Here is a 27,579-nt window from a genome sequence, read left to right on the forward strand (position 1 = left end):
ATCTAGAAGTATATTGTTTAATCTCTAAGTTTTGGGGGATTTTCCAGCTATCTCTCTGTTATTGATGTCTCATTTTAATTCCATGTGGTCTGATAGCAGACATAGTATGGTTTCTATGTTTTTAAATTTGTTAAGGTGTATTTTATGGCCCAGAATGTGGCCCATGTTGGTGAATGTTCCATGTGAGCTTGAGAAGAATGTGTATTCTGCTGTTGTTGGATGAAGTAGTCTATAGATGTCCATTATATCAGTTGATTGATGGTGATGTTGAGTTCAACTGTGTACTGACTGATTTTCTGACTGCTGGGTCTATCCATTTCTTTTTGTTGTTGTTGTTATATAAACCCATTTATTATAGGCTAGCAATATTTCAAATGGTGGAGTTTCTATTGGTCTTAAAACTCCTTCAGTCTCCTGATGGCCGACTTTACTGTGACAGCAGAAGTGCTGTTGTAGTGGTGTTGTAGGTCCAGGCACCACAGCTATAGTTTTCATGCAGGAACCACAATGCCAGATTTCCATAGCTCATCTTTTCATCTTGGTTTTGCCACAGAAGGAGCAAGTGTACTTGGCGTGCTGGCGTATTTCCATCTTCTTCACCATTTTCCTGAGAGAGGCACAATAATGGGTCCCATATTTACTGACAATTCCATCCTTCTTGGTGCATTTAGCCATGTTGCTGAAAACTAGATCTGAGCCCAGAGAGGACTATCCATTTCTGATAGAGGAGTGCTGAGATCTTCAACCATAATACTGGATTCATCTATTTCTCCCTGAAATTCTATCAGTCATTGCCTCACAGATTTTGAATCTCTGTTGTTAGACATATATATGATAAGAATTGTTATATCTTCTTGGAGAATTGACCCCTTTATCATTATTCAGTGCCCCTCTTTAACCCTGAAGACTTTTTTTGCTCTGAAGTTCGTTGTGTCTAAAGTTTTTTTTTTTAAACATTTTTTTAAGTGTTTATTTATTTCTGAGATAGAGAGAGACAGAGCATGAGTAGGGGAGGGGTAGAGAGAGAGGGAGACACAGAATCCGAAGTAGGCTCCAGGCTCTGAGCTGTTAGCACAGAGCCCGATGCGGGGCTCGAACTCATAACTGTGAGATTGGGACCTGAGCTGAAGTCAGTCGCTCAACCGACTGAGCCACCCAGGCGCCCCTGTTGTGTCTAAAGTTAATATAGTTACTCTTACTTTCTTTTAATTAGTGTTAGAATGGTATACCTTTCTCCATCCATTTACTTTTAATCTATATGTGTCTTTATATTTAAAGGGAGGGTTTTTCATAAATGACATATAGTTGGGTTTGATCTTCTCTGACAATGTATCTTTTAATTGGTGCATTTAGACCATTGATGTTCAAAGTGATTATCGATATAATTGGAATAATATCTGCCATATTTGCACCTGTTTTCTATTTGCTCTCCTTGTTCTTTTTTTTTTTTTTTAATGTTTATGTATTTTGAGAGAGCGAACAAGTGGGGGAGGGGCAGAGAGAGAGAGAGAGAGAGAGAGAGAGAGAGAGAAGGAATTCAAAGCAGGCTCCACACTGTCAACATGGAGCCCAACACTGGGCTCCAACTCATGAACCATGAAATCATGACCTAAGCCAAAATCAAGAGTCAGATGCTTAACTGACTGAGCCACCTAGGTGCTCCTTGTTCTTTGTTCTTATTTTTGTCTCCTGCTCTTTTTCTGCTTTTGTGGTTTTTATTGAGCATTTTATATAATTCCGTTTTCTTTCCTTTCTTAGCATATTAATTTACTTCTTGTTCTTTTCTTTTTTTTAACTTTTTTTTGTAATTGCCTTAAGTTTACCATACACATTTATACCTAATCCAAGTCTACCTTCAAATAACACCAGACTGCTTTACAGGTTGTGTGAGTACCTTATAATAACAAAATAATCTTGATTCTCCCTCTTGTCCCTTGTATCACTGATGTCATTTGTTTGACATATACATAAGCATATATATACGTAATCAAATACATTGTGGCTATTTATTATTTTGAACAAATTTATCTGTAGATCAATTAAGAGTAAGAAAAAGAGGGACTCCTTGGTGGCTCAGTCAGTTAAGCATCAACTCTTGATTTCAGCACAGGTCATAATCTCACAATTCATGAGATTGAACCCCACATTGGGCTCTGCACTGACAGTGTGGAGCCTGCTTGGGATTTCTTCTCTCTCTCTCTCTGCCCCTCCCTTGCTCTCTCTCTCTCCCTCTCTCAATAAATAAGTAAACATTTAAAAAAGAATAAGAAAAAGAAAAGTTTGTATTTTAATTTCACTTATTCTTTCTTTGAGGTCCTTGTTTTATTTTTTTTTTTCAATGTTTTTTTATTTATTTTTGGGACAGAGAGAGACAGAGCATGAACGGGGGAGGGGCAGAGAGAGAGGGAGACACAGAATCGGAAACAGGCTCCAGGCTTCGAGCCATCAGCCCAGAGCCTGACGCGGGGCTCGAACTCACAGACCGCGAGATCGTGACCTGGCTGAAGTCGGACTCTTAACCGACTGCGCCACCCAGGCGCCCCTGAAGTCCTTGTTTTAAAAGTGTATATTGATTTTGAGAGAGAAAGAGAGAGAGAGAGAGAGAGAGAGAGAGAGAGAGAGAGAGAGAGAGAATCCCAAGCAGCCTCCACACAGTCAGTACAGAGCCCAATGTGGGGCTCAATCTCATGAACCATGAAATCATGACCTAAGACGAAATCAAGAGTCTGACACTTAACTGACTGAGCCATGCAGGTGCCCCAATGCTCTTTCTTTCTTTATGTAGATCTGGGCTTCTGACCTATATGTTTCCTTATCTCTAAAGGAAAATTCCTTGCAAAACGGGTCTACTGGCAGCAAATTCTCATTTTTTGTTTGAGAAAAACTTTATTTCTCCTTTACTTTTTTTTTTTTTTTTTTTTTTTTGAGAGAGAGAGCACAAGCAGGGGAGGGGCAGAGAGAGGGGGACAGAGGATCAGAAGCGGCCTCTGCACTGACAACAACCAGGAGATCATGACCTGAGCCCAAGTTGGACACTCCATTGACTGAGCCACCCAGGAGTCCCTATTTCTCCTTCATTTTGAATGATAATTTCACAGGGTACAGAACTGTAAGTTGGTGGAGTTTTTCTCTCTACACTGTAAATATTTCACTCCACTCTCTTCTTGTTTGAATGGTTTCTGAGGAGAACGTAAATTTAGTTCCTAATTTTGATCCTCCATAAGTAAGGTATATTTTCCTCTGTCTTCTTTCAGGATTTATCTTCTTACTTTCTACTTTGTTATTCTTTTTTTTTTTAATTTTTTTTAACATTTATTTATTTTTGAGACAGAGAGAGACAGAGCATGAATGGGGGAGGGTCAGAGAGAGGGAGACACAGAATCGGAAACAGGCTCCAGGCTCTGAGCTGTCAACACAGAGCCCGATGAGGGGCTTGAACTCATGGACCACGAGATCATGACCTGAGCCGAAGTCGGCTGCCCAACCGATTGAGCCACCCAGGTGCCCCTCTACTTTTTTATTCTTTATCTTTGATTTTCTATAGTTTGAAGATGATATTCCTTGGTATAGCTTTTCGGGGGCATTTATTCCATGTGGTGTTCTCTGAGCTTCCTGGTTCTGTGGTTTGGTGTCTGACATTAATTTGGGGGAAATTCTCAGGCATTATTGTTTCAAAGATTTCTTTTGTTCCTTCTTCTCTTCCTGGCATTTCCATTTACATGTCTGTAACACCTTTTGTAGTTGTCCAACAGTTCTTGGATATTATGGGTTTTTTCCCACTCTTTTTCCGTTTTCTTTTTAGTTTTGGAAGTTACTCCTGAAATATCTTCAAGCTCAGAGATTCTTTCCTCAGCTGTGTCCAATCTACTAATAAACCATTAAAGGTATTCTTCATTTCTTCATTTCTGTTACACTTTTTTTTTAATCTCTAACATTTCTTTGGGTTCTTTCTTAGAATTTCTAACTCTCCGTGTAGGTTACCCATCTCTTCTTGTATATTGTCTACTTTATCCATTAGAGCTGTTAGCATTAAAATTTTTTTAATGTTTATTTATTTTTGAGAGAGAGAGAGACAGAGCTTGAGTGGGGGAGGCGCAGAGAGAGAGGGAGACACAGAATCCGAAGCAGGGTCCAGGCTCTGAGTTGTCAGCACAGAGCCCGACACAGGGCTCGAACTCACAAACTCAGAGATCATGACCTGAGTTGAAGTCAGACGCCTAATCAACTGAGCCACCCACCCAGGCACCCCAGAGCTGTTAGCATTTTAATAACAGTTGTGGCAAATTCCTAATCTGATACTTCCAACGTCCCTGCCATTTCTGAGTCTGGTTCTGATGCTTGTTCTGTCTCTTTAAACTGTGTTTTTTGCCTTTTAGTATGTCTTGTAATTTTTTTTTTTTATAGCCAGACATGATGCACTATGTAAAAGGAACTTCTGCAAATAGGCTAAGTAATACAGTAGTAAGGTGTTGCTGAGAGAAGAAGTGTTCTATAATCCTATGATTAGGTCTCAGACTCTTTGTGAGCCTGTGCCTCTGGACTGTGAACTTCACACGTGCTTCTTAGTTGTTCCCCCCTGTAGTTGGGATATGATGGCTAGGGTGGACTGGAGTTGAATTTTTCCTTTCTCCCACATGGATTGCTGGAGTCAACTGGAGTTGTATATATATTTTTATCATAGTACTTTTCAAAAATAAAATAAAATTACCTTCAGTCCTCCCTAAATTTACAGAGTCTAGGAGACTCCTTTTCATTGCTCTTATTTTCCCCTCTTACTGTCTTCACCATAATAATCAGTCAGGGGCTTTAGCAGCATTGTGGTTGGAGCTGACCTATTTTGACAAAATTTCTCTTTCTTGAAATTTCTATGAATTGAGAGGAAAAGGTCTCAGCAAATCCCCCAGCACTGGTTTGTGAGAGGAGAGTGTATTAGTTAGGCTTTTTTTTGGACAGGCAGAGATGACCCTGCAGGATTGATGGTTTATTGCTGTCCCTTGGCTAGGACAGCCAGCAGGCAGCATGGAGAACTGAGATCCACCTCAGCATTGCCAGGGGACATCCTGAGCACAGCCGCTGCCCTGCTTTCTTATCTGGCATTTGTGCTTCTTGGGGGAGCCAGTGAAGCTGCTCCTTGTCTTTTCAGCCACATGCAGTTCTGAGAGGATCTCAGCCCACTACCTCTGCTGCTGTGTTGTGTCTCATCACTCACCGCTTGGGCCAGGGCTGACTGAACTTAGAGTGGACAACAGATCCGGGAGAGTTGGGACAGTAACTCTCAGGCTGGCCTGAGCCAGTCAGGCTCCCAGTCCGGAAAGGAAAGGAAAGGAAAGGAGAGGAGAGGAGAGGGGAGGGGAAGGGGAAGGGGAAGGGGAAGGGGAAGGGGAAGGGGAAGGGGAAGGGGAAGGGGAAGGGGAAGGGGAAGGGGAAGGGGAAGGGGAAAGGGAAGGAGTAGGGGGAGAAGGGGAAGGGGAAGGGAAGGACGAGGGAGGGTGGGCCTCCCCAGCGGCGCCTGGGTGGCTCAGTCAGTTAAGCCAATGAATCTTGATTTTGGCTCAGGTCATGATCTCACAGTTCATGGGTTCAAGCCCCATGTGGGGCTCTGCTCTGGCAGCATCAAGCCTGGTTGGGATTCTCCCTCTCTCCCTCTCTCTGTCTCCCTTTCTCTCTGCCCCTCCCTTGTGCTGTCTCTCTCAAAATAATAAGCTTAAAAGAAAATGTTAACCCAAAGTGCAGCTTCATTGAAAGGAAGTTTCAGGCATTACCTGCTGGTGGGAAATTAGCTGGTGTGAAAGTGGGGAGCAGAAAGCAAAGAACCTAAGAGTGTCCCTAAGATGTGTTTGTATCAGGAGAGAGAAAAGGAGGAAAGAGAGCAGCTTGGGATGGGCTGATCTAACCTAGCAGCTGGATCATTCATTCAGCAAGTATCTGTTAAACATCTAACAGTGCCAGGCCTGTTCCAGACTTTGGAAAAAATTACTCAAAAATCTCAGCCCTCCTTGTGCTGATTTGGCAAGGGTGGGGATGGCAGTGTAAGAGGATGCGAGAACGATGATCATAAGAAAAGGTAAATTATATTACATTAGAAAGTGAGAAGTGCACAGGGCGCCTGCATGGTTCAGTTCGTTAAGCATCTGACTCCCGATCTCAGCTCAGGTCTCGACCTTAGGATTGTGAATTCACGCTCCTCTTTGGGCTCTGTGCTGGCTGTGAAGCCTACTTAAAAAATAAAATTAAAAAACCCACAAAACATATGCCCACATTAGAACCTGTGTGTAAATATTCATAGCAGCATTATTATTAATAGTCAACAAGTAGAAACAACCCTAATGTCTACCAAATGATGAATGGAAAAAGAAAATGGGGTATATCCATACATTGGAATGTTACTTGAAAATAAAAAGAAATAAAATACTGGTATATGCTACAAACATATACCATATCTTTGAAAACATTATTTAATGTGAAGGAAACCGGTCAGTAAAGACCACATATTGTACAATTCCATTTAGATGAAATATCCAGAAAAGGCGAGGCTGTCGAGACAGGAAGCAGATTGGTGATGAGGAGTCTGGGAGGAAATGAGGACTACTAAGGGGCACAGAGCTTCTTTTTAGGGGTGATGAAAATACTCTAAGATTGATTATGGTGATGGCTGTTCAAGTCTGTGAATGTACAAAAAATCCTGAATTGTGCACTTTCAATTGGGGAACTGTATGGTAGGTTAGTTACATCACAAATAAAGCTGTTATTTCTTAAAGGCTTGAAAGAAAAGCACACAGCACAATTTCCCTAAGGGGGCCGTTACTGCAGAACACCTCATGTGAGCGTGGGTCACAGCCTGACATTGAGACCAAGCCGACCACAAACGACTCCAGCCAATCACACTTGGCGATGCCTGGTCACGCTCTGGTCACACGGAGCTGTTGGTACTTAACATCGATCATGGGAGCTCGGGCTGACAGAGCTGATTACACATAGCGCATATAGCAGTGGCTAAGGGCACAGACTCTGCGATGACACAAACCTAATTTTGAACCGTGGCTCTCTGTCTGATGACCACTGGCAAGTTAACCTCTCTCAGCCTCAGTTTCCTCATGTGTACATGAGAGATGATAATACCTGCTCCACAGGGAGGTTAAGGGGATTAAAGGAAATGCTACTGTAGAACAGTTAGCACAGTGCTTACAACTGGGTGAAGGACCAGTTAGTGGTAGCTAGCATCATTATTAATAATGTGTGTAAATGACTGAGCATACTGCCTGTCGTTTAGGAAGTGCACAAAACATAAAATGATCAAAGTTCTGCTTTTCACCAGAAAAATGTTTACGAGACAGAATAAACTTTACAGACAAAGACAGAGAATTTGAATTCTGTTGCTTAAAGACCAAAGTAGTGACTTTGGAAGGCTGCTACCTGCTCGGCACCTGGCTTTTATCTGGCTCCTCTGTGGCAAATACGCACACAGCCTAAAGCACTGGGCTCTGCCCTAGAGCCTCTTGGCCACCTCCACCACATCACTAACGAGCATACCTGAGCTTCCGGAAGCTTCTAGGAGAACATTCCAACTAAGAAACTGGAGCTTTTGATGCAGATCCAGAACATGAAACAACATGGACCCTCAAAGCATGAGCTGAGACAGGGAGCTATAAAAGAAACTCAGAATAGGAAATAATTGCAATTGGTTACCCCAGGAATGCAGAGGCATTTCAACAACAGAAAATCTATGTAATGTAATACATGCACCTCACTGTATGGTTAAAGGAGAAAAATGTGATCATCTCAATAACTGCAGGAAAAAGTAGGTAATAAAATTCAATATTCATTTATGATTAAACATTAGTAAACCAGAGTTAAAGAGAAAGTCCTGTTCCTGACACATACGTATCAAACAACATACATAATGGTGAAACAATAAAACTATTCCCAGACTAGGAACAAGGCAAGGATGCTGGGTATTATTCTTACTATTTGATATTGTAATAGTAGCCAGCTGATTTTCAACAACGATCTCCAAACTACCCAACAGGGAAAGAATATTGTCTTTTCAGCAAATGGTAGTGGATATCCAAAGGAATGAAGCTGGACTCTTACCTTATACCATATATAAGAATGAACTAGGGGCGCCTGGGTGACTCAGTCGGTTAAGCGGCCGACTTCGGCTCAGGTCATGATCTCGTGGTCTGTGCGTTCAAGCCCCGCGTCCGGCTCTGTGCTGACAGCTCAGAGCCTGGAGCCTGCTTCAGATTCTGTGTCTCCCTCTTTCTCTGACCCTCCCCTGTTCATGCTCTCTCTCTCTCTCTCTCTGTCTCAAAAATAAATAAATGTTAAAAAAATTAAAAAAAAAAAAAAGAATGAACTAGAAATGGATTAAAGACCTACATGTAAGAGCTAAAACTGTAAAACTTTTAGAAGAAAACATAAGTACACATTTTCATAACCTGGGATTAGGCAATGATTTCTTAGATATGACACTAAAAGCACGAGCAACCAAAGAAAAAATAGATAAATCAAAACAAATACTTGTGTGTTTTATTTTTTTTTAATGCTTATGTATTTATTTCGAGAGAAAGAGAGCACATGTAGGGGAGGGGCACAGAGAGAGAATCCCAAGGAAGTCCCATGCTCAGCCCTGAGCCTGATGCAGGGCTCGACCCCACAATCCCGAGATCGTGACCTGAGCAAATATCAAGAATTGGATGCTCAACTGACTGAGCACCCAGGTGCCCCAAAACTTGTGTGGTTTTTTTCTTTTCAGTTTTTTTTTTTTAAGGTTTATTTATTTTTGAGAAAGAGAGAGACAGAACACGAGCAGGGGAGGAGCAGAGAGAGAGAGAGGGAGACACAGAATCTGAAACAGGCTCCAGACTCTGAGCTGTATGCACAAAGACTGACGCGGGGCTCGAACTCACCAACGGTGAGATCATGACCTGAGCCGAAGTTGGACGCTCAACCAACTGAGCCACCCACGTATCCCAAAACTTGTGTTTTTTAAAGGACACTATTGAGAAAGTGAAAAGACAACCCACAGAATGGGAAAAAATATTTGGACGTCATATATTTGATTAGGGTCTATTAACGAATATATAAAGAACTCTTACAATTCAACAATAAAAATTTTTAAAAATGGACAAAGGAGAGGTTCCTCAGTGGCTCAGTTGGTTAAGCGTTTGACTTGGCGCAGGTCATGATCTCACGGTTCATGGGTTCAAGCCTCACGTCGGGCTCTGTGCTGACAACTCAGAGCCTGAAGCTTGCTTCGGATTCTGTGTCTCCCTCTCTCTCTCTGCCCCTCCACTGCTTGCACTCTGTCTCTCTCTGTCTCTCAAAAATAAATAAATGACAGGACGCCTGGGTGGCTTAGTCAGTTAAGTGTCTGACTTCGGTTCAGGTCATGATTTCACTGCTCATGAGTTCCAGCCCCACATCAGGCTCTGGGCCAACAGCTCAGAGCCTGGAGCCCATTTTGGATTCTGTGTCTTCCTCTCTCTTTCTCTGCACCTCTCCCGTTAATACTCTGTCTCTCTCTCTCTCGAAAATAAATAAACATTAAAAAAATCATTAAAAAATAAATGTTAAAAACTTTTTTAAAAACAAAAATGGACAAAGTGTTGAAGGTGTCTGGCTGGCTCAGTCAGAAGAGCACGTGACTCTTGATCTTGGGGTCGTGAAGTTGAGCCAGCCAGGTGACCCGTAGCTATAATTTTTTTTTAATGAAAAATAACAAATGTTGGCAAAGACATGGAGGAAAACTTCAGAAACATTCAGAAACTTCATGAATTGCTGGGAGAAATGTAAAATGGGACAGCCGCTATGGAAACCAGTTTCGCAGTTCCCCAAAAAGTTATACATAGAGTTACCACACAACCCAACAGTTCTACTCTGAGATATATATCCAAGAGAATTGCAAATGTGTTTTTGTACAAAAGCTTGTGCATGAATGTTCATAGAAGCATTATTCAGAAGTAGAAACAACGTGGATGTCCATCAACTGGTGAATGGATAAACAAAATGTGGTTAGTCAGTAAATGGACTAGTATTCAGCCGTAGAAAGGAATGAAGTACTGATTCATGCTACAATGCAGATGAACCTTGAGAACATTATGCTAAGTTTAAGAAGTCAGATATGAGACCATATATTGCATGATTCCATTTATATGAAATGTCCAGAATAGTTAAATCTAAAGGTGCTTTCCAAAGGCTGAGGAGGAGGGGGAATGGAAATTTCCTACCAATGAGTTAGGAATTTATTTTGGGGTTAATAAAAATGTTCCAGAATTAGATAACAGTGATGGTTGTACAGCCTAAAAACTCTTGAATTCACCAGTTTAAAATGGTGAGTTTTATGGTATGTGAATTATATCTCAATAAAAACAACTATGAAGTTAGAAAATCCCATTCCAGAAATTCTAGTTCTTGGTACACTTTAGGGACACACACACTCCCCATGCACCAGGGGTATATATAAGGATGTTTACTTTAGTAGATTCAAGGTGACCACAAATTCTTTGCTTTCCCTCCCATCAAAGGTGGGTCTATTTTCCCACTTTTTGAATCTGAGCTGGTCTTTTGACTTTCTTTCTCTTTCTCTTTCTTTCTTCTTTTCTTTCTTCCTTCCTTCCTTTCTTTCTTCTTTTAATGTTTATTTATTTTTGAGAGAGAGAAACAGAGTGCAAGCAGAGGAGGGGCAGAGAGAGAGAGAGAGAGAGAGAGAGAGAGAATCTGAAACAAGCTCCAGGCTTTGAGCTGTCAGCACAGAGCCTGACGAGGGGCCCGAACTTGGGAACAGTGAGATCATGACCTGAGCTGAAGGTGGGCGCTCAGCTGACTGAGCCACCCAGGCACCCCTGTGACTTTCCTAAACCAATATTGCTGAGACCTTGCAGCTTCTGCTGTCACTCTCTTAGAACATTGCCACCATTTTCTGAAGAAGTCCAGCTGGAAAGAGACAGCCAGAAATCCCAGCTGAGGCTCCAGACTTGTCATTGAGGCCACCATAAGCCAATCAGTCAAGCTGCCAGTTAACCGCAGCTTGTTTCAGTTAACCACAGCCACTAAGTGAGTCCAGGTGAGATCAGAAGAATCATCTTGTCATCCCACAGAATCATGAGAAATAACAAACTATTATTGTTTTAAGCCACTACATTTTGGGGATGGTTTGTTACCCAGCAATAGCTGATTGATACAATACTGGGACAACTTGCCTGAAAGATCAAAACTTGGGAAACAACCCAAGTGCCGGCTGGATGATGTAGTGGTTAAGAGCCTAACTTTGGCTCCAGACTTGGGCCCCAAATCATACCCTGACAACTTACCAGCTGTGTGATGATGAGAAATTTGATTTAAGCCTATGCCCTCCTAGGTCCTTGTGAGAATTAAAGGGGTTAATATGCAGAGAGGACTTGGAAACGTTTCTTCCTCTGGGAGAGAGGAATGCTATTAAGTGTTGGCTATTGGTATTACATGGCCACCAACAAAATGTGGTCCATGTATGTGCTGGAGGTGATAAAGGAGTAAATTCATGTATATCAACTTGGACAATTCTTACAAATATGTGACTTATTGGGAAAAGTAAGTTGTCGGGCTATTACAATTATGTAAAACTATTTTTTAGATTCAGGGAGGAGCACATAAACCATTTCAGAGTGTTTGCATCTTTGGAGGTAAAGATGGGAATGAATTTCTAAGCAGAAATCAAGTATTTTTACCTTAATCACGATATTCTGGTTGCACATTTTGGACACAAAGGACACTGGTTACATCATTTTGGAAGCAAACTAAAGCTAAAACTCTAACATTTGTTCATTTGGTTTGGTGGGAATGTTTTTTTTCTTCCTTGTCCTTTACTTCCACCCCTCTCCAACCCCCCAAATTCCTGTAACTAATTTAATTACAATTGTTTTGAATTCTTTCTTCCTGCATGCAGCTTGGGGATCTGACCTTCTCCAGTCAGCCCTGACACCTGTCTTGTCACAGGCAGGCTCAGCCAGTGGGCACAGCACCTGGTACTGCTCTCCAGGGCCCCCCAGCTTGGGCCCACCCATGCCCGCAGGTGGCTGTATTATTGCCGAAGTTTCAGATCTCACTCTTTGATCCTCAACGTGCTTGAAGAGTATCAACTCATTAGCTTCACTGTCTGAAAATAAGGGCTTTCCCCATCCTCCACTGCAAGGGGTCCTGACACCCTCCTACAATCAGCTGCAGGTAAACCTTAGGGAGGGGTATTTGTACAAAAGATGTCTGGGAAAGGGGGAACACAACAGACATACACGCCAGAGGCGATTTCCTTCCGTGACAGATGCCAAATGAAGGACTTTATCAGGCTCTTTAAATTTTTAAAGACTTGTTGGTGATGTTTTGTCTTGCTGTCCCTGTTTTAACGAGGAGGGCACAAAAATGGGTTCTGGTGTCCTTAACTACTGTGTGTGAGGGTGTGAGAGCAAAGACCGCTGCAGAGGGCTATAAAATACAGATTAGTAGGTGAGGGAGAGGCTTGGAATCAGGAGACCTGCTCCTGGATTCTTCTGTTTGGACACTTCTTTCTTGTCAGTCCAGGGTTTTATATCCACAGGGAGATCCTGATGTTCTTTTTGGTTTTCCTTGATAAGTTGCATCATTTTGGAAGCAAACTAAAGCTAAAACTCTAACTTTTGTTCATTTGGTTTGGTGGGAATGTTAGACACTCTGGAAAATTGGAGTTTGGATAAGACTGGTTGTTTTTGTTCTTTTAGGATTTTATTTTTAAGTAATCTCTGCACCCAACATCAGGCTCGAACTTACAACCCCAAGATCAAGAGTTGCACACTCAACCAAATGAGCCAGCCAGGTGTCCTGGATAAGACTCGTATTTAACTCACAAATAACACACGCTCTCTGTAGAAAACTAATAGGAAAAAAAAAACAAAAAACCACAAAACATAGATAAGCCAAAAAGGAAGAAAGAGAGCACCTAGTATGTACTAGCACTGTGCTAGGAGCTAGCGATATCATGGGGAGCAAACTGTAAATCCCATGAAGACACACACCTTGTCTGTTATGTTTCGAGGTTGGCACTGGCCTGCTTGCTGGGAAATTGTAGAGCTTGAGCTGGGTGCTGGTTACACTGGTATATACATTTGTAAAAAGTATTCAAGCTTCACATTTAAGATTTGCACACTCAACTAAGTGTAAGTTATTTCTCAATAAAATAAAATGTTCTAAGAAGTATTTCTCAGAGTATAGGCCTACCATTAGGTGGTTTTAAATCACATAGGCCACCCCCTGCCCCTCCAAAATTCCTTTTAATTCTCTTTCAGTCCTTGAAGGAGAAAGTTTCACTTTGATGTCCGTATGTCTTCAACATCTAACACTTAGTGATTTCCCTTTTTAAACAGAGCTGATCCTAGGCTCGGCCCCCAGCAGGCAATAATCTCCAGCTGGAACCTAGTGACATTGTTTTATTTTTATTGAACTGATTCACTATTTATGGCAAGTGGTGTTGGTTTCCCATTTGATGTAGTAATGTTGCTTTTTTTTTAAGTAAATATTTCCAGCAAATTTAAATTAAAAGTGAGTTGATTTTAATACTAATTTTACATATAGAGTACTCCTGGGATATGGATGGGGCAAAAACAAAAATGATTCCTTTTCTTTTTTTTTAACAATTTTTAATTTTTTAATTTTTTTTTTTTTTAATTTTAGAAAGAGAGAGAGCAGGAGTCAGGGGAGAGGGGCAGAGGGAGAGAGAGAGAGAATCGATGTTGAGTGTGGAGCCCAATGTGGAGCTTGAATTCATGACCCTGGGTTGGTAACCTGAACCAAAATCAAAAGTCAGATGCTCAAGTGACTGAGACACCCAGGCACCCCCAAAGATTATTCTTCAATGACTGAAGTTTGGAGAACATGGTTCTAGTAAATTTGAGCTAGAAAAACAAACTGTCACTTGGCTGCACATACACACCTGCAGCTACACTCTCTGTTGAAGGAAACTTGAAAAGAATTGTCCATACATTTTTCCTCACCTCTAATTTACTCTTCTGTCTAATCCAGTATTGTTACTGGGTTGACTTCTTGCTAAAACTATGCTCCCAACAAACTCGAGCAGCCAAATTCAATGGACATATCTCTGACCACATCTTTCAAGCTCCCAGCAACTTTGACCCAACTGATCACTTCCTCTTTTCTGAAACCCTTTCATTTGTGGACTTCAATCTTATGGTTGGTTTTCCTTTTACCTCTCTTAGTCCCTCCTTCCCTGCCCAGTCTTCAAATGTTACAGGGCAACAGGGCTAATCCAATGCATCTAAGTGTTGACTGTTCGGAGATACCCATGTTGGTATATCCAACCCTGCCCATAGCCCATGGTGAACTTGACATCTGCATCTGGCTAGCTCCAACTTCACAATCCAGATGTAACTTGATTCCTCCTGCACTTGATTTTGTCTCCATAAATAGCACCATCTCCTCTTTTCCTTCATCCTCAAAATCAATCTATCATCAAGTCTTGTCAATTTCACCCCAAAGCTCTATCTGGAATCTGACCACTCTACTTCATCTTGTCTTGTGGCCCCAGGCAAGCTCATCATCTCTTGTCTGGACCCAGCACCAGCCTTCTCTCTTGTCCTTCATTCATTCCTCCTGCACCCAGTTCATTTTCACACAGCAGCCGGAAGGATTGCTACAAAATATAAATCAGGCAATATTCCTCCTCTGCTTAAAATTTTTCAGTGATTTTCTTTTATTCTGGAATAAAAGACTACTCTCTGTGGCTACAGAGCCCTATATGATCTGGCGCACACCTGTTTCTCTGCCGTTACCTCATCTGTCTCTCTGATTCATTCTGCTTCGGCCACACTGACTTCTCTGTTCCTGGTTTGTAGAAGTTGCTTACCTCAGGACCTTGGCACATGCCTGTTCCTTCTGCCTGGAATACTATCTCCCAACTTTTCCATGACTGACTCCTTCTCAGCCTTCAGGTCTTAGCTTCAGTGTTGCTTCCTCAGAGCATCTGCCCTGACCATTCTGTCAATAAATTGGCTTCCCTAGAGATTTTCTTGTTACTTTATCTCCACCTTAGCACTTTCAGTAGTCTCTAATTATCTTGTTTGTTAACTTCTCTACTTTTTTTCTTATAAACTCCTTGAAAGGACCTTGTTTATTTGATTTACTGCTGCATCTTCAATGCCCCAAATAGCACCTGACACATGGTAGGCCCTCAATAAGTATTTCTTGAATGTAATAAATGGAGAGGTAGGTGGGGACTAGACCAGGCAGAACCCTGACAGAGCATAGTGCAGAGGCCTTTAGGAATTTTAATCAGATAAAGTGATCAGTTTGTTTGTTTGTTTATGTTTTATGTTTTATTTGTTTATTCATTTAGGAAGTTTTATTTTAAAACGTTTCTTTATTTTGAGAAAGAGAGAGAGTGCAAGCAGGGGAGGGCAGAGAGAGAGGGAGAGAGAGAGAGAGAGAGAGAGAGAGAGAGAGAGAGAGAGAATCCCAAGCGGGCTCCATGCGGTCAGCGCAGAGCCCGACGCAGAGCTCAAACTCACAAACCATGAGATCATGACCTGAGCCAAAATCAAAAGTCAGACATTCAACCTACTGAGCCCCCCAGGCGCCCCTATTTAGGCAGTTTTAAGTGATCAGTCTGACATGAGTGGGGAAAACAGGTAGGAGGGGAATTAAGGAAGGCTACTGCAGTCGTCCAGGAGAGAGATGGTAGAATAAGATGCACAAAGCGTTTAGCATTTGATGATATGGACAAAGGGGGAGTTACTATTACCAATAAAGCAGGCAAGCAAGGGCTGCCTGAACTGACTAAGGAAAGTGCTGAGTTCAGAGAGAGAGAGAGAGATTTGTGTATCCTCTGGAATTTTTGAGCCCCCAATCTCCTCCTCTGGTGAAAGGCTAGAATTTCTTCCCTTGTCAAGTTATTTGAACTGTATTCTGACAGTTTATTCTTCATTCATATGTGCGTCTTCCCACTTGTGTTTCTCCTCATCACCACTGGCTGGGAGGGAGAATTTCATAGAGAGAGCTTCTAACACTTCTCATTAGCTGTGTGACCTGGTAGGGCACCCAGTCTCTCCGAACTCAGTTTCATCTGTAAAATGAAGACTCTGATATCTATCCTGTCCATCGTGGGGATCAGGGAATAACTGTACCAAAAATATTTTCAAAATTCAAGAAAAAGTATTACTATTATTATTTCATTCAACAAATATTTATTAAGCACCTGCTAAGTTGCAGGCACTGCCGCTGGTGCTGGGAATATAGTAATGGTGTGCGGAGAGGAGACAAAAATCCAGCCCTTATGGGGTTGGTTATTATGAAGTCCATTTAGATTGTGGGCTTTTTGGATTTTGATCATCTTTTCAAAATTGTCTGATCGCCATGGGCTCCTGTTAAAAAGTATATATTCTTCACCCAACCAGAGTCTTGGTCAGAATAGGGAAGGTAGAATGCAGGATTAACTAACTCCCTGAAGTTGTTCAGAAAGGACTGAAAATAAGAGATTATGTGGATTAAAGTGCCTCCTTTTTTCTTTCCCAAACACTGATCAGCCAGTCAGAAATCCTGCGTACATGTCTGTTTATACACTGAATTTTCCAAAACAGTTCTTATAAGAAGTGGCTTCAGATGCCTCCTAGGGAAAGCAAGTCCAAACGTCAGAACCAGCCATGTGACCTTGAAGGAGAAGGCAGTGAAGATAGCAGAAACTGCTGCCCTTGGCGGTGTTTTTGTCTGCCAGAGAGCTTGCTGTGCAGCTGGGGCAGGCCACCTTCCTGATCTGGATCTAGGTGTCTTCATCACCAGAACAAGGTCAGGGTTTCCTGAATACCAGTTCATGGAGGCCTGCTGGGTTAGCAGCATCTGAATCACCTGGGGATCTTTTAAACATCCAGATTCCTGGGCCCCATGGACCAACGAGTCTGATTCAGTAGGTATAGGATGGCATCCATCATCTCCTCTATTTTTAATTTGCTTCCTGAGCAAATTTTTGATATGCATCCAGATTTGGGATGTTACTAGGGTAGATCAAACTCTTTGTGCCTCAGTTTTGTGATGTAAATGTGATCTGTAGACTGTAATCATTCCTCAGATGGTAGAATTGAGAAAGTTATCTTGCATAATACACTTAGGACACTGGCACGTATTTGTAAGTTTTCTTTTTTTTTATGTTTATTATTTTTGAGAGAGAGAGAGACAGCGCGCGAGCATGAGCGGAGCAGGGGCAGAGAAAGAGGGGGATAGAGGATCTGAAGTGGGCCCTGTGCTGACAGCAGAGAGCTCCGTGCGGAGCTTGAACTCACAAACCTCAAGATCATGATCTGAGTCAAATGCCCAACTGACTGAGCTACCCAGGTGCCCCAGCACTGTGTAAGTTTTAACTCTTCTATCAGTCAAGTTCCAATAGGGAAGGCAAAAAACACTGTGAGTCTTTAAAGCAAAGGGAACTTAATACAGAAGTGATGGAGAGGCTGAGAAGTCAAATAGAGGACAGTGATGTGACCTACAGATTAGGCAGCAAGAAATCATCCACCACTGAGCAGGAAGAAGAGAGGGAAACGGTGGTGTTACTGGAGCCCAGAGTCTGGCAGAACCTGGAACCACAGCAGGAGCTGGAGCTGTAGACAAGACACAGCCTTTGCCAAGACACTGCTGTAGGAGAAGAAATACCCTGGCCTTTCCATTGTCCCACCCTCTAGTCTCCCTCTAGTGCTTCCCACTGTCCGACCCCAGCAGGAAGTTATCTCTCAAGGGAGCCTGGGAAACCTAAATTGCAGGTCACCTGCCTCTTAGAGGAAGGATGAAGAATGGCTTTGAGGATAGATTATTATTATTATTTTATTGTTATTATTATTTTCCTTAAGGCCCTTTTTGGCCATACACTTCTCTAAGTCTCTAGACCTTGGCCAACCACAAGTCTTCAGGGCTTTGTGAGTGCTTATCGATTAATTGATTCTGTGTGCTCGGTGTACACACATACATAAATGCTTGGCCTCTGATCTCTGGAAACTGACAGCTCAGACCTTGGCAAAACTTCACCAGTGCTGAAGGCAGCACAGCCCCTCCCAAGATTCAAGGAAAGGGAAGGCATATGGATCAAGTTTCTTGCTGGGGATCAGCTGTCTCAGCACCTTAAAGGATTCAGAAGTGATAGATGGAAGGAGTTGGCCAGTGACATTGCCAGACAAAAAGGAAGGTCTCAGAAAAATCAAGAACAAATATAAAGAAGTAAGACTATGGAATCGTTTGTTCAGAGCACTGGGCAGTGGAGGGGAGGGACAGGAAATAGGACCTCACCCAGTTTTAAGGCTACTTCCTAGAAAAGACTACAAAATACCCGCTTGTCTTTGGGACACATCCCCATAAATGTGCTGTGTGGGAGTGGAGATCTGGGAATTTTTGCTACCAAAAATGGGCAGGAAAGCTCTTTCTAAGTGTTTCTTGGAGGACCCAGAATTTAACCTTGAACCAGGGGCAAATATGTTTATTTTAAGAGGTTTTTAAGAGAAAGGATTGGATATTGTGGAATTCTTCCTAATATACCAAAGACCTGCTTCACAAATTCATTCTTCCAGCAAATATTGATGGATAGCAGCTTGGCAACTGGTTCAGGCAATGAATGCTGGAGTGAGGCAGAACTGGGTTGCACTGTGGCTCTGCCTCTGCCTTAGCTGTGTGGTCTTGGGCAAGGGACTTAACCCCAGTTTCCTTGTCTGTGAAAAGAGAATAATATGAACTACTATGTCAAGTTGTGAGGATTCGAATGAGTTCATGCATAAAAGTAATTAGTACAGAGTCTGTGTCCAGTGCGTGCTCAGGAAGTAGCAGTAGTTCATTTGATTATGACTTGTTTTATTTGTATGACACTTTGCAAAACATTTATCTCTGTATTAGCTCATTGGATCTCTCATCAGGAAGATCTTGTTGATTTCATCCATTCAATAAATACTTGAGTATTTTATGCTAGGCTGTTCTAGGCGCTGAATGTACAACAGTGAACAGCAGACAAAAATACTTTTCACGGGCATCTGGGTGGCTCAGTCGGTTAAACCTTCATTCATCTCTTGGTTTTGGTTCAGGTCATGATCTCATGGTTCATGAGTTCAGGCCTGACATCAGGCTCTGCACTGACAACGTGGAGTTTGCTCGGGATTCTCTCTCCCTCTGTCTCTCTGGCCTCTCCAGCTCTCTCTCTCCCCCCTCCCCCACCTCTCTCCCAAAATAAATAAATAAACTTAAAAAATGACCTATCTTTCACAGAGGATACACTCAATGAGGGGAGAGTGACAATAAATACAATTTAATAAGCACTTATGTTTATAATGTTCTAAAGTGCTTTACAAATAGTAAATCATAACCTATGAGGAAGGTATTATTATGCTTATCCCATTTTCTAGATGAGACTGCTGGAGCACAAGAGAGTTGATCAAGGGTCTCACGCTCTACCAACTGAGCCAGCCCGGAACCCCTAGAGAATACTGGAACACACGGGAGTTAGAATCACCTACCTAATCCCATAGGTCAGAAAAGCTGGATTCAGGATTCAAAGCCAGACAGTGGCTCTTGCCACTTACTCTTTTTTCTTTTTCTTTTTCTTTTCTTAGAGAGAGAGAGAGAGGGAGGAAGAGAGAACACAGGCAAGCGAGTACACAGGGGAGAGGGGGCAGAGGGAGAGAGAGAGAATCTTAAGTAGTTTCTACCCCCAGCACAGAGCCCAAGACACGGCTCGATTCCACAAACCATGAGATCATGTCTTGAGCCGAAATAAAGAGTCAGACACTTAACTGACTAAGCTACCCAGGCGCCCCTGGAGTCCTTGCTCTTAATCATTACTGTGTGTTGCCTCCAAAAAGAAAAAAAAAAAATTAATGTATGTACTAATAAATTAGTGTGTGATAAATGCTCTGAAAAAATAAAGCAGGGTGAAGGGCGAAAGAGGGTGATGGGAGAATGCTCTCTATGCATGATGGTCAGGGAAGCCATCTCACAGGAGCAACATCTGAGCAGAGGCCTGAAGGAGTGAGGGAGAGAGGCAGGTGGACGTCTTTGGGAAGGGCGATCCAGCAGAGGGAAGCACAAGTCAAAGGCTGCAGGCAGGCCCGCGCTTGGTGTGTTCCCAGAACCGCAGGGAGGCAAGTGCTGGAAAAGCAGAGTGAGTACAAGATGAGTCAGGGAGTGAAAGACACCTCAGGCTGGAAGGATGCAATTGCCTTTCACTGAGATGGACAGATTGTGAGAGGAGCAGGTTTGTAGGGGAAGTCAGGAGTTCAGTTTGGGATAATTCTCACCATCACCCATCAAATAGGAACGACTAACTCCAGAGGGCTTTGAGGGATTAAATAACTCACCCCGGGTCACCCAGGCAGTCGTCTTTAGAGGCAAGGTTCAGACTCTGTCAACCTTAATTTCAATGCCACAGGCCTTTCCCGGGTTGGGTGGTGTGGGGGAATCTGGAGAAGTTATATTCTGATCCCTGACCCAAGGAGCTCCCAATGAGGGAGAAAAGGGGTGCTAGAGAGTGAGGTAGAAAGACAGAGGAAAGTAACAATGCCAGAGACTGCACACCACAGTAAGTAGCATGAGTTTATTATTTATTTATTTTGAGAGAGAGCGAGAGAGAGCAAGCACATGGAGCATCCTTGGGGGAGGGGCAGAGGTACAGAGAAAGAGAGAGAGAGAGAGAGAGAGAGAGAGAGAGAGAGAGAGAGAATCTTAAGCAGTCTCCATGCCCAGTGTGAGCTGACACAGGGCTGGATCTCAAGACCTGACTATGAGATCATGACTGCCAAAATCAAGTCGCATGCTTAATAGATTGAGCCACCCAGGTACCCCTACCAGGAATTTAAATGCAGACAAGAAACTCAGGAAAAGTGTAATTCTTGTTTTTTTAATCAGAGAAAAGTTTACTTTTCTTATGTTCTTTTCTTCTCTCTCTCTCTCTCATTTTGTGTACTTCTTTTCGAAAAAGCAAAAAATGAAAGACTCCTGGCTCTGTGTACGTGGAGGGTGTCCCGGACAGTATAGACATTCTGACTGCTGAAGGCCATGCTCTGTCAGAGATGGGAAGGCCCCAGAGGCTCAGAATTCTACCCAGGCAGGTCTTTTTCTACAGACTGCCCCTAGAACTGATGCTTTCCCAACATGACAAATGTATATCCCCAGACAAGACCTCTCCCCCAGACCTGGTGTCTCCAACCACAGCCTCCTCAACATGCTACTACCAGGCATCTCTAAACATGCCCCAATTTGAAGTCCTGATCTTCCCCCAATTCCAAACTTGTTCCATCTGCAGTGGGATTCCAAGAAGCCCACCCTGAGATGGATTCATGTGCCTGGATGACTTACTAAGGAAGCGATCCCAAGAGGAGTAGGTAAAGGAGTGGGAGAAACAGGACAAAAAAGGCCCTTAGCGGGGCATCTGGCTTGCTCAGTCAGAAGAGCATGTGACTGTTGATCTCAGGGTCGTGTGTTGGAGCCCCATGTTGGGTGTAAGATTATGAAAAAAATAAATTTAAAAAAGAAGGAGAAGGAGGGGAAGGAGAAGAAGAAGAGGAAGGAGACGGATAAAGAGAAGAAGGAGAAGAAGAAGAAGGAGAGGAGGAGGATCAGGAGGAGGAGGAAGAGGAGAAGAAGAAAAAGAAGAAGGAGGACGGGGAGGCAAGAAGCTGAACAGGGGTGTGATTTCAGACCAAGTCTCCAGAGAGTAGCTTCAGCCTGATCCCACAGAAGAATGCTAGATATAAGTTACTCTGAATTTGTCAGGCTGAGGGAAAGGGACCTGGGCTTCCATATTCCTGTACCAGTTGGTTATTGGCTAAGAGTTGGGGAAGTGAGCTCCTAGGCACTTCCTTACAAGAGCAAAGGAACCCCAGTAGCAGACGGGCAGGTCTCTGAAGAGGGTCACATGTGCAGGCTGCTAGAAGCATCAGCACACACAAGCCAAGAAAGGGGAGCTCAGAAACCATCAAAGGGATCCCAGGGAGGATCTGAGTGGTACCCTCGCCGTGTCTACTACACATACCTTCCCAAACTCAAAAAATGGTGTTGCCATCCTGCTGGTTGCTCAGGCCTCAAACCCTGGAGTCATCCTTGACCTACTCTTTCTATCACACCCATATCCAATCCTTTAGCCAATCTTGTTGTTGGCAATATCTTTATTAAAAAAAAGAATTTTTTTAAGTAATCTCTACGCCCAAAATGGGGCTGGATTTCATGATCGGGAGCTCAAGAGTCCCATGCTCTACTGACTGAGCCAGCCAGGTGTCCTGGCTGTATCTTTAAAATATACTCAGAGCCTAATCACTCTTTTAAAGTAACTTCTTAAAAATCGTGGTAGAATTCATGTAACATACAGTTCAGTGGCATTAAGTACATTCACATTGTTGTGCAACCCTCACCACCATCCATCCACAGAACTCTTTTCATCATGCAAAACTAAAACTCTGTACCTGTTCAACATCTTGTTTATTTATGTGTGGATGGACATTTGGATTACTCCCACCTCTTGGCTATTGCAAATAATGCTGCTATGAACATGGATATTCAAGGGGCCCCTGGGTGGCTCAGTCAGTTAAGCGGGCTGACTTCAGGTCAGGTCATGATCTCGCGGTCCGTGAGTTCAAGGCCCGCATCAGGCTCTGTGCTGACGGCTCAGAGCCTGGAGCCTGTTTCAGATTCTGTGTCTCCCTCTCTCTGACCCTCCCCCGTTCATGCTCTGTCTCTCTCGGTCTCAAAAATAAATAAACATTAAAAAAAAAAGAACATGGATATTAAAAAAAAGTTTTTAACGTTTATTCATTTTTGAGAGACAGAGAGAGACAGAGTATGAGCGGGGAAAGGGTAGAGAGAGGGAGACACAGAATCTGAAACAGGCTCCAGGCTCCGAGCCATCAGCGCAGAGCCTGACACGGGGCTTGAACTCACGAATTGCGAGATCATGATCTGACCCGCAGTCCGACACTCAACCTACTGAGCCACCCAGGAGCCCCGAACAGGGATATTCAAATATCTAATTGAGTCCCTGCTCTCAATTCTTTTGAGTATGTATCTAGAAGTGGAATTGCTAGACCATATGATAATTCTATTTTTAATTTTTTTAGTAACTGTCATGCTGTTTTCCACTGTTTTCCATACTGGCTACACCATTTTACATTCCCACCAACAATGCACAAATTTTCCAATTTTTCCATATCCTCACCAACACCTGTTATTTTCCGTTTTGTTTTGTTTTTTAATCCGATCATTTCTTGTCCCTTCTATAATGTCCACCCTAAACCAAGCCTTTTCAGTTTTTGCCTGGATGATTGCGGTAGGATCCCAGCTGACCTGCCTGCTTCTACCCTCATCCTCTGCGGTCTCAATACTACTCCTCTGCTCAAGGTCTCCAGTGCCTTCCTTCCTTCCCACTCAGTAAAACCCAAGTTCTGACAGTGGCCTATGATTTATTCCCCACCCTTCCAACTCTGACTCATTTCCTACTTGCTCACTCTACTCCAGCCACTGTCTCTCTCTCTCTCTTTTTTTTTTTTCTGTCCCAAGTAAACTACTGCCTCAGGGCCTTTGCCCAGATTTCTCTGCCTGGCATACTCTTTCTTCAGAATCCTTTTGTAACCTGCTTCTTCACTTCCTTCAGGTATTGTTCAAATGTCCATTTCTCATTGAGGCCTCTGGACTTTGCCCCTTGCTCACCCACCCCTCATCCATTTTCTTTCTGTCTTCCCCCATCCTGCCATGTGATTGGGGAGAATGACCCCTAGACACTCCACTACTTGGGCTTTCTTGCCCTCAGGATTCTGGGTGGGTTTAGTCCATGGGAAGCGCTGCCAGGAGATGAATGGCAAACAGAGAGAGATGTTGGAGTTTTCCCACATCCTCCCTGCTCTGGGCAGTGCCTGTGTCTGCTTGGACACAAGCTGCATCTGGGAGGGGTGGTCCTTCATTCTCCAGCTCTCCTCAACCCCCAACTTTCAATGACACCATTTCTTCCCTTTGCCCTTCAGGCTTCAAAGTTCTAAGGCCTTTCTTCTGTTGTGGGTCCCTGGTGCCTCAACATCCCTCTTGATTCTCTGAACTCTGCCCATTCCTCTAGTCCCTTCACTAAGACTTGAACCACCTGACCTGGAGTCTGTCTTCTGCTGGACCCTGACTGAAACACCTTCCAGATCACTTTATGTACAATTTCCAACCCTACCTTATGTCTCATGAATTGGCACTTCCCACTTGGTTCTTGTTCATCTACACAGCATGTATTATCTAACATACATTTACTTATTTGGTTATTTTCCTTGAGTCCCTCCACCCCCACACTTGAGGATGGAAGGTCCAAGGGTGCAGAGTTATCTGTTTTGTTCACTATTGTATCTCCGGTGCTTGGCACATAGCATGCTACCAGCAAATATTTGTTGAATGAATGAATGAATAAATAAATGACCAATAAGGGGGAGCCACAAAGAAGACAGGAGTGTGGTCCAAGTTGCAGGCAGAAGAGCTGACTCTCCATTTCTCCTCTCCCCGCCCTCTCCCGGAATGCTGAGTGCCCTGGAAGGAGGCGGAAATGAGCGCACCCAACAGCCCTCTAGCCGGGTGTTTACTTAATTAGGGCCTGTATCTCGAGGCTCGTCTGTGTTTAACGGTCCACCTAATGGCTTCATCTGGTTCCGGGCCGGCTCAGCGGAACCTTCGAGGCGAAGAGAGGTGGAGGCACGGGGTACCCTCTGGGGTCTTCGCTGCCACCATGCTCCCCAGCACGGACATCTAACCTTCTCTCCTGCACGGAAAGCGACCCCTGCGGAGGGCGGGAAGCGACCCCTGCGGAGGAGCGTGGCAGGCAAGGCAGGCTTGGAGCTCAGCAAGCTGCCTCAGGCTATTCCTGCGCATTGTCCACGCCCAACCCACAGCTGCTGGGACCACAGGCCAGATAAAGGAGCTCTCCCCTAACACCAGATGCCAATTGCTTGCTTCTACCATCAGCCGTGAAATTGAAGGGTTGCAGTGTTTCTCATTTCTTAGTTTGGGGAATGTGAGGGTGCTAAGGAGGACAAAAACCATTCACGAGGCAGAGGACAAATGAGCCAGATCCTAAAGCAATAATACCAGGCAGCATTTGGGCACTTGTTCTGTGCCAGGTACTGAGATTTGGTTTTAAACGTATTAGTTTAATCCTCATTTATATGTAGTAACTCACTTAATCCTAGTACTTTACAGGGCAGATGTCTTAATAGTCCCATCTGATGCTCACAGTCCCATTTGAGCCTCAAAGAGGTATTTCACTTGCCCGAGGCTGTAGCACTAATCGTGGTGGAACACAGGTTTGAACGCAGGTGGTAGGGCCCCAGAGCTGATGCTCAGCTTGAGAGAGGACTACCATGGTCTCATGGCAAGTGTCATCCTCATAGCCACAGGACTGGTAGTTGGAAAGCCAGGGAGGCCACCAGGTTAGCCCTTGAGGGCCAAACAATCTCTAATTAGAGACTCCAGTCCCCTCCTCAAACCCCTGAATCTGAGCTGGGGAGGACGAAGGAGAGTGTCGAGGAGGTGTCAGCTTGGGTTCTCAGGGCATCTAGAGAAGGTGGAGAGACCTCAGGGAACTGGAAGATGGGGAAACTCGGCTTGATTGGGAGAAGGCTGGCAGAGTGGAGGGACTGAGTCTCAGGACAGTTTCTGTGCCTGGGGCCCAGTTGTGTTTCCTGAAGAGGGAAGCACTTCAGGTCTAAAGTAGGTCTAAATCCCAGCCCCGCTGGGCGGTTCAGCATTTCTCGAGAAGGTTGGTGGGAGAAGGGTGGTGGGAGAGTGGTTGCCAAAGGAGGCTCACTGGAAGGCTGCTTGCATATAACAGTTTTCACTTATATCAGTATTTCAGATCAATAAAAACAGCCGCATTTTGAAAAGTCTTTATTTTTTATTTTGAGGTGGGGTGGGAAGGGACAAGACAGAGGGAGGGAGGGAGAGAATCCCAAGCAGGCTCAATCCCACGAACCCTGAGACCAAGACCTGAGCCAAATGAAGTCTGACGCCCAACCAACTGAACCACTCAGGAACAGGTAAATGTCTTTATGTTTTTTTTTAAGTTTTTATTTAAATATTACTTAAAGTTGGGACGCCTGGGTGGCTGAGTCCCTTAAGCATCTGACTTCCGCTCAGGTCGTGATCTCACAGCTGGTGGGTTCCAGCCCCGCCTGGGGCTCTGTGCTGACAGCTTGGAGCCTGCTTTGGATTCTGTGTCTCTCTCTCTCTCTGACCCTCCCCCGCTTGCGTTGTGTCTCTCTCAAAAACACTAAAAAACTTAAAATAAAAGTTACCTAAAGTTGAGAAAGTGTTATTTATATTTAATGGGGGAAGGGGATTGCTGGAGATGGTGGGGCTAATAACCACCCTTCTACCTTGCCCAGTTGGGCCCCACGACAGCCTCCGAACTCTGTCCCAAACTGGGACCTTCTCTCCAGCCTCCATTTGTTCGGCTGTGCAGTGGACGTAATGAGTCTTCCGCAAGTTGCACCTCACTGCCAGTTTTAAACCTTACTCTGTGTCCTCGAAGCGGGCTGGCTGGCGTGGGAGGTGGAGAAAGAGGCAGTGGGCAGCCCGGGCTGTAGCCGGGTGTGGGGCGGACACACCCGGCCTCCATCAAAGCTTTGGATAACAGAATGCCTCGGGGGAGTATGAATGGGGCGCCTCTGTTTCCAGTCGGGTTCAGATGCATCTCCACTGTTTTTTCCACTGTAGCCGCAAGGCACAAAACATTTTTCTTCGCGTGCTGCGGAGGCTGAGGAACGGGGTGGGTTTTTGTTGGTTTGTTTTTTGTTTTTTCCCCTCGAACCCGGAATCCGTGAGACAAGGCCTCCGCGCCTGCCGGGAGGAGCTCCAGAAAAGCCGAGGGATCGCTGGAAGGCATCAAAGAGGACCGGAGGGCGTTCGCCGGTGCCTCGACCAAGCCAGCCGCGGCCCCACCTGCGAGGGGGCGGGACCCTGCGGCGCCGGACCAATCAGCACCCACCTGCGCTCACCTGGCCCCCTCCCGCTCGCTCCCGCGGGCTGCTGCTCGCAAAGGGGAGCGGAAAGCTTAGCCGAGCGCTAGCCCGCCGTCGCGGCAGCTTCGTTCTTCTCTCTCCAGCCATGGGACTCCCTAATGGGTTTCTCGCGTCCCTCCTCCTCCGCCTCCTCCTCCTCCTTCAGGTACTCCACTGTTTTGCCCTAGCCCAGGCCGGGCAGTTCTGGCTGCGTGGGGTCCGCAGGCGGTGGTGGCGTCGGGGAGAGTGCGGGGCTGGGCTCTTTGGAGTCAAGGTGGCCCCGAAAGGCCAGTAAAGAATCTCGGGATGGGTATGCAGAAACCGGGCATGCCTGTGACCCGGCCTCCCTCTTTCCCCCTCTTCCTTCAGGCGCAGGTCTGCTGGCTGCCTCGCGTGGCCTCCGAGCCGTGCCGGGCGGGCTTCGGGGAAGCTGAAGTGACTTTGGAGTCGGGAGGCGCGGAGCTGGAGCCCGGCCAGGCGCCGAGGAGAGGTAGGACCCTCCGGGAGGTAGCCCCGTGGAACCGCAGGGCGGGGGGTCGCACGTGGTCCGCCGCGGTGTGATCCGCGCGAGGGGTGTCCAGGCCGGGGC

The 27,579-nt window shown here is 44.5% G+C and overlaps 1 protein-coding gene and 1 pseudogene across 3 annotated transcripts in view; one reads left to right on the plus strand and one right to left on the minus strand.

Annotated features, from left to right (window-relative positions):
* Nucleotides 1-336: 336 nt before the first annotated feature.
* LOC109270997 (60S ribosomal protein L37a-like) lies at nt 337-675 on the minus strand (annotated as a pseudogene).
* Nucleotides 676-13,863: 13,188 nt separating this feature from the next.
* Nucleotides 13,864-27,579, plus strand: part of CDH3 (cadherin 3) — a 58,294-nt gene continuing 44,578 nt past the window's right edge. The window contains exons 1-2 of one of the 3 annotated variants that reach the window (XM_019455450.2): nt 13,864-13,887; nt 27,360-27,480. In XM_019455450.2, the coding sequence (XP_019310995.1) occupies nt 13,879-13,887; nt 27,360-27,480 (130 nt within the window). In that variant the 5' untranslated portion in view covers nt 13,864-13,878. Of the gene's footprint in view, nt 13,888-25,975; nt 27,157-27,215; nt 27,481-27,579 lie in introns of those variants that run through there. The other 2 variants (XM_019455449.2, XM_019455448.2) reach the window with 2 other exon arrangements.

The sequence above is a fragment of the Panthera pardus genome, unplaced genomic scaffold, assembly GCF_024362965.1.
Source record: "Panthera pardus isolate Hobbes unplaced genomic scaffold, ASM2436296v1 HiC_scaffold_19, whole genome shotgun sequence".
NCBI lineage: Eukaryota > Metazoa > Chordata > Mammalia > Carnivora > Felidae > Panthera > Panthera pardus.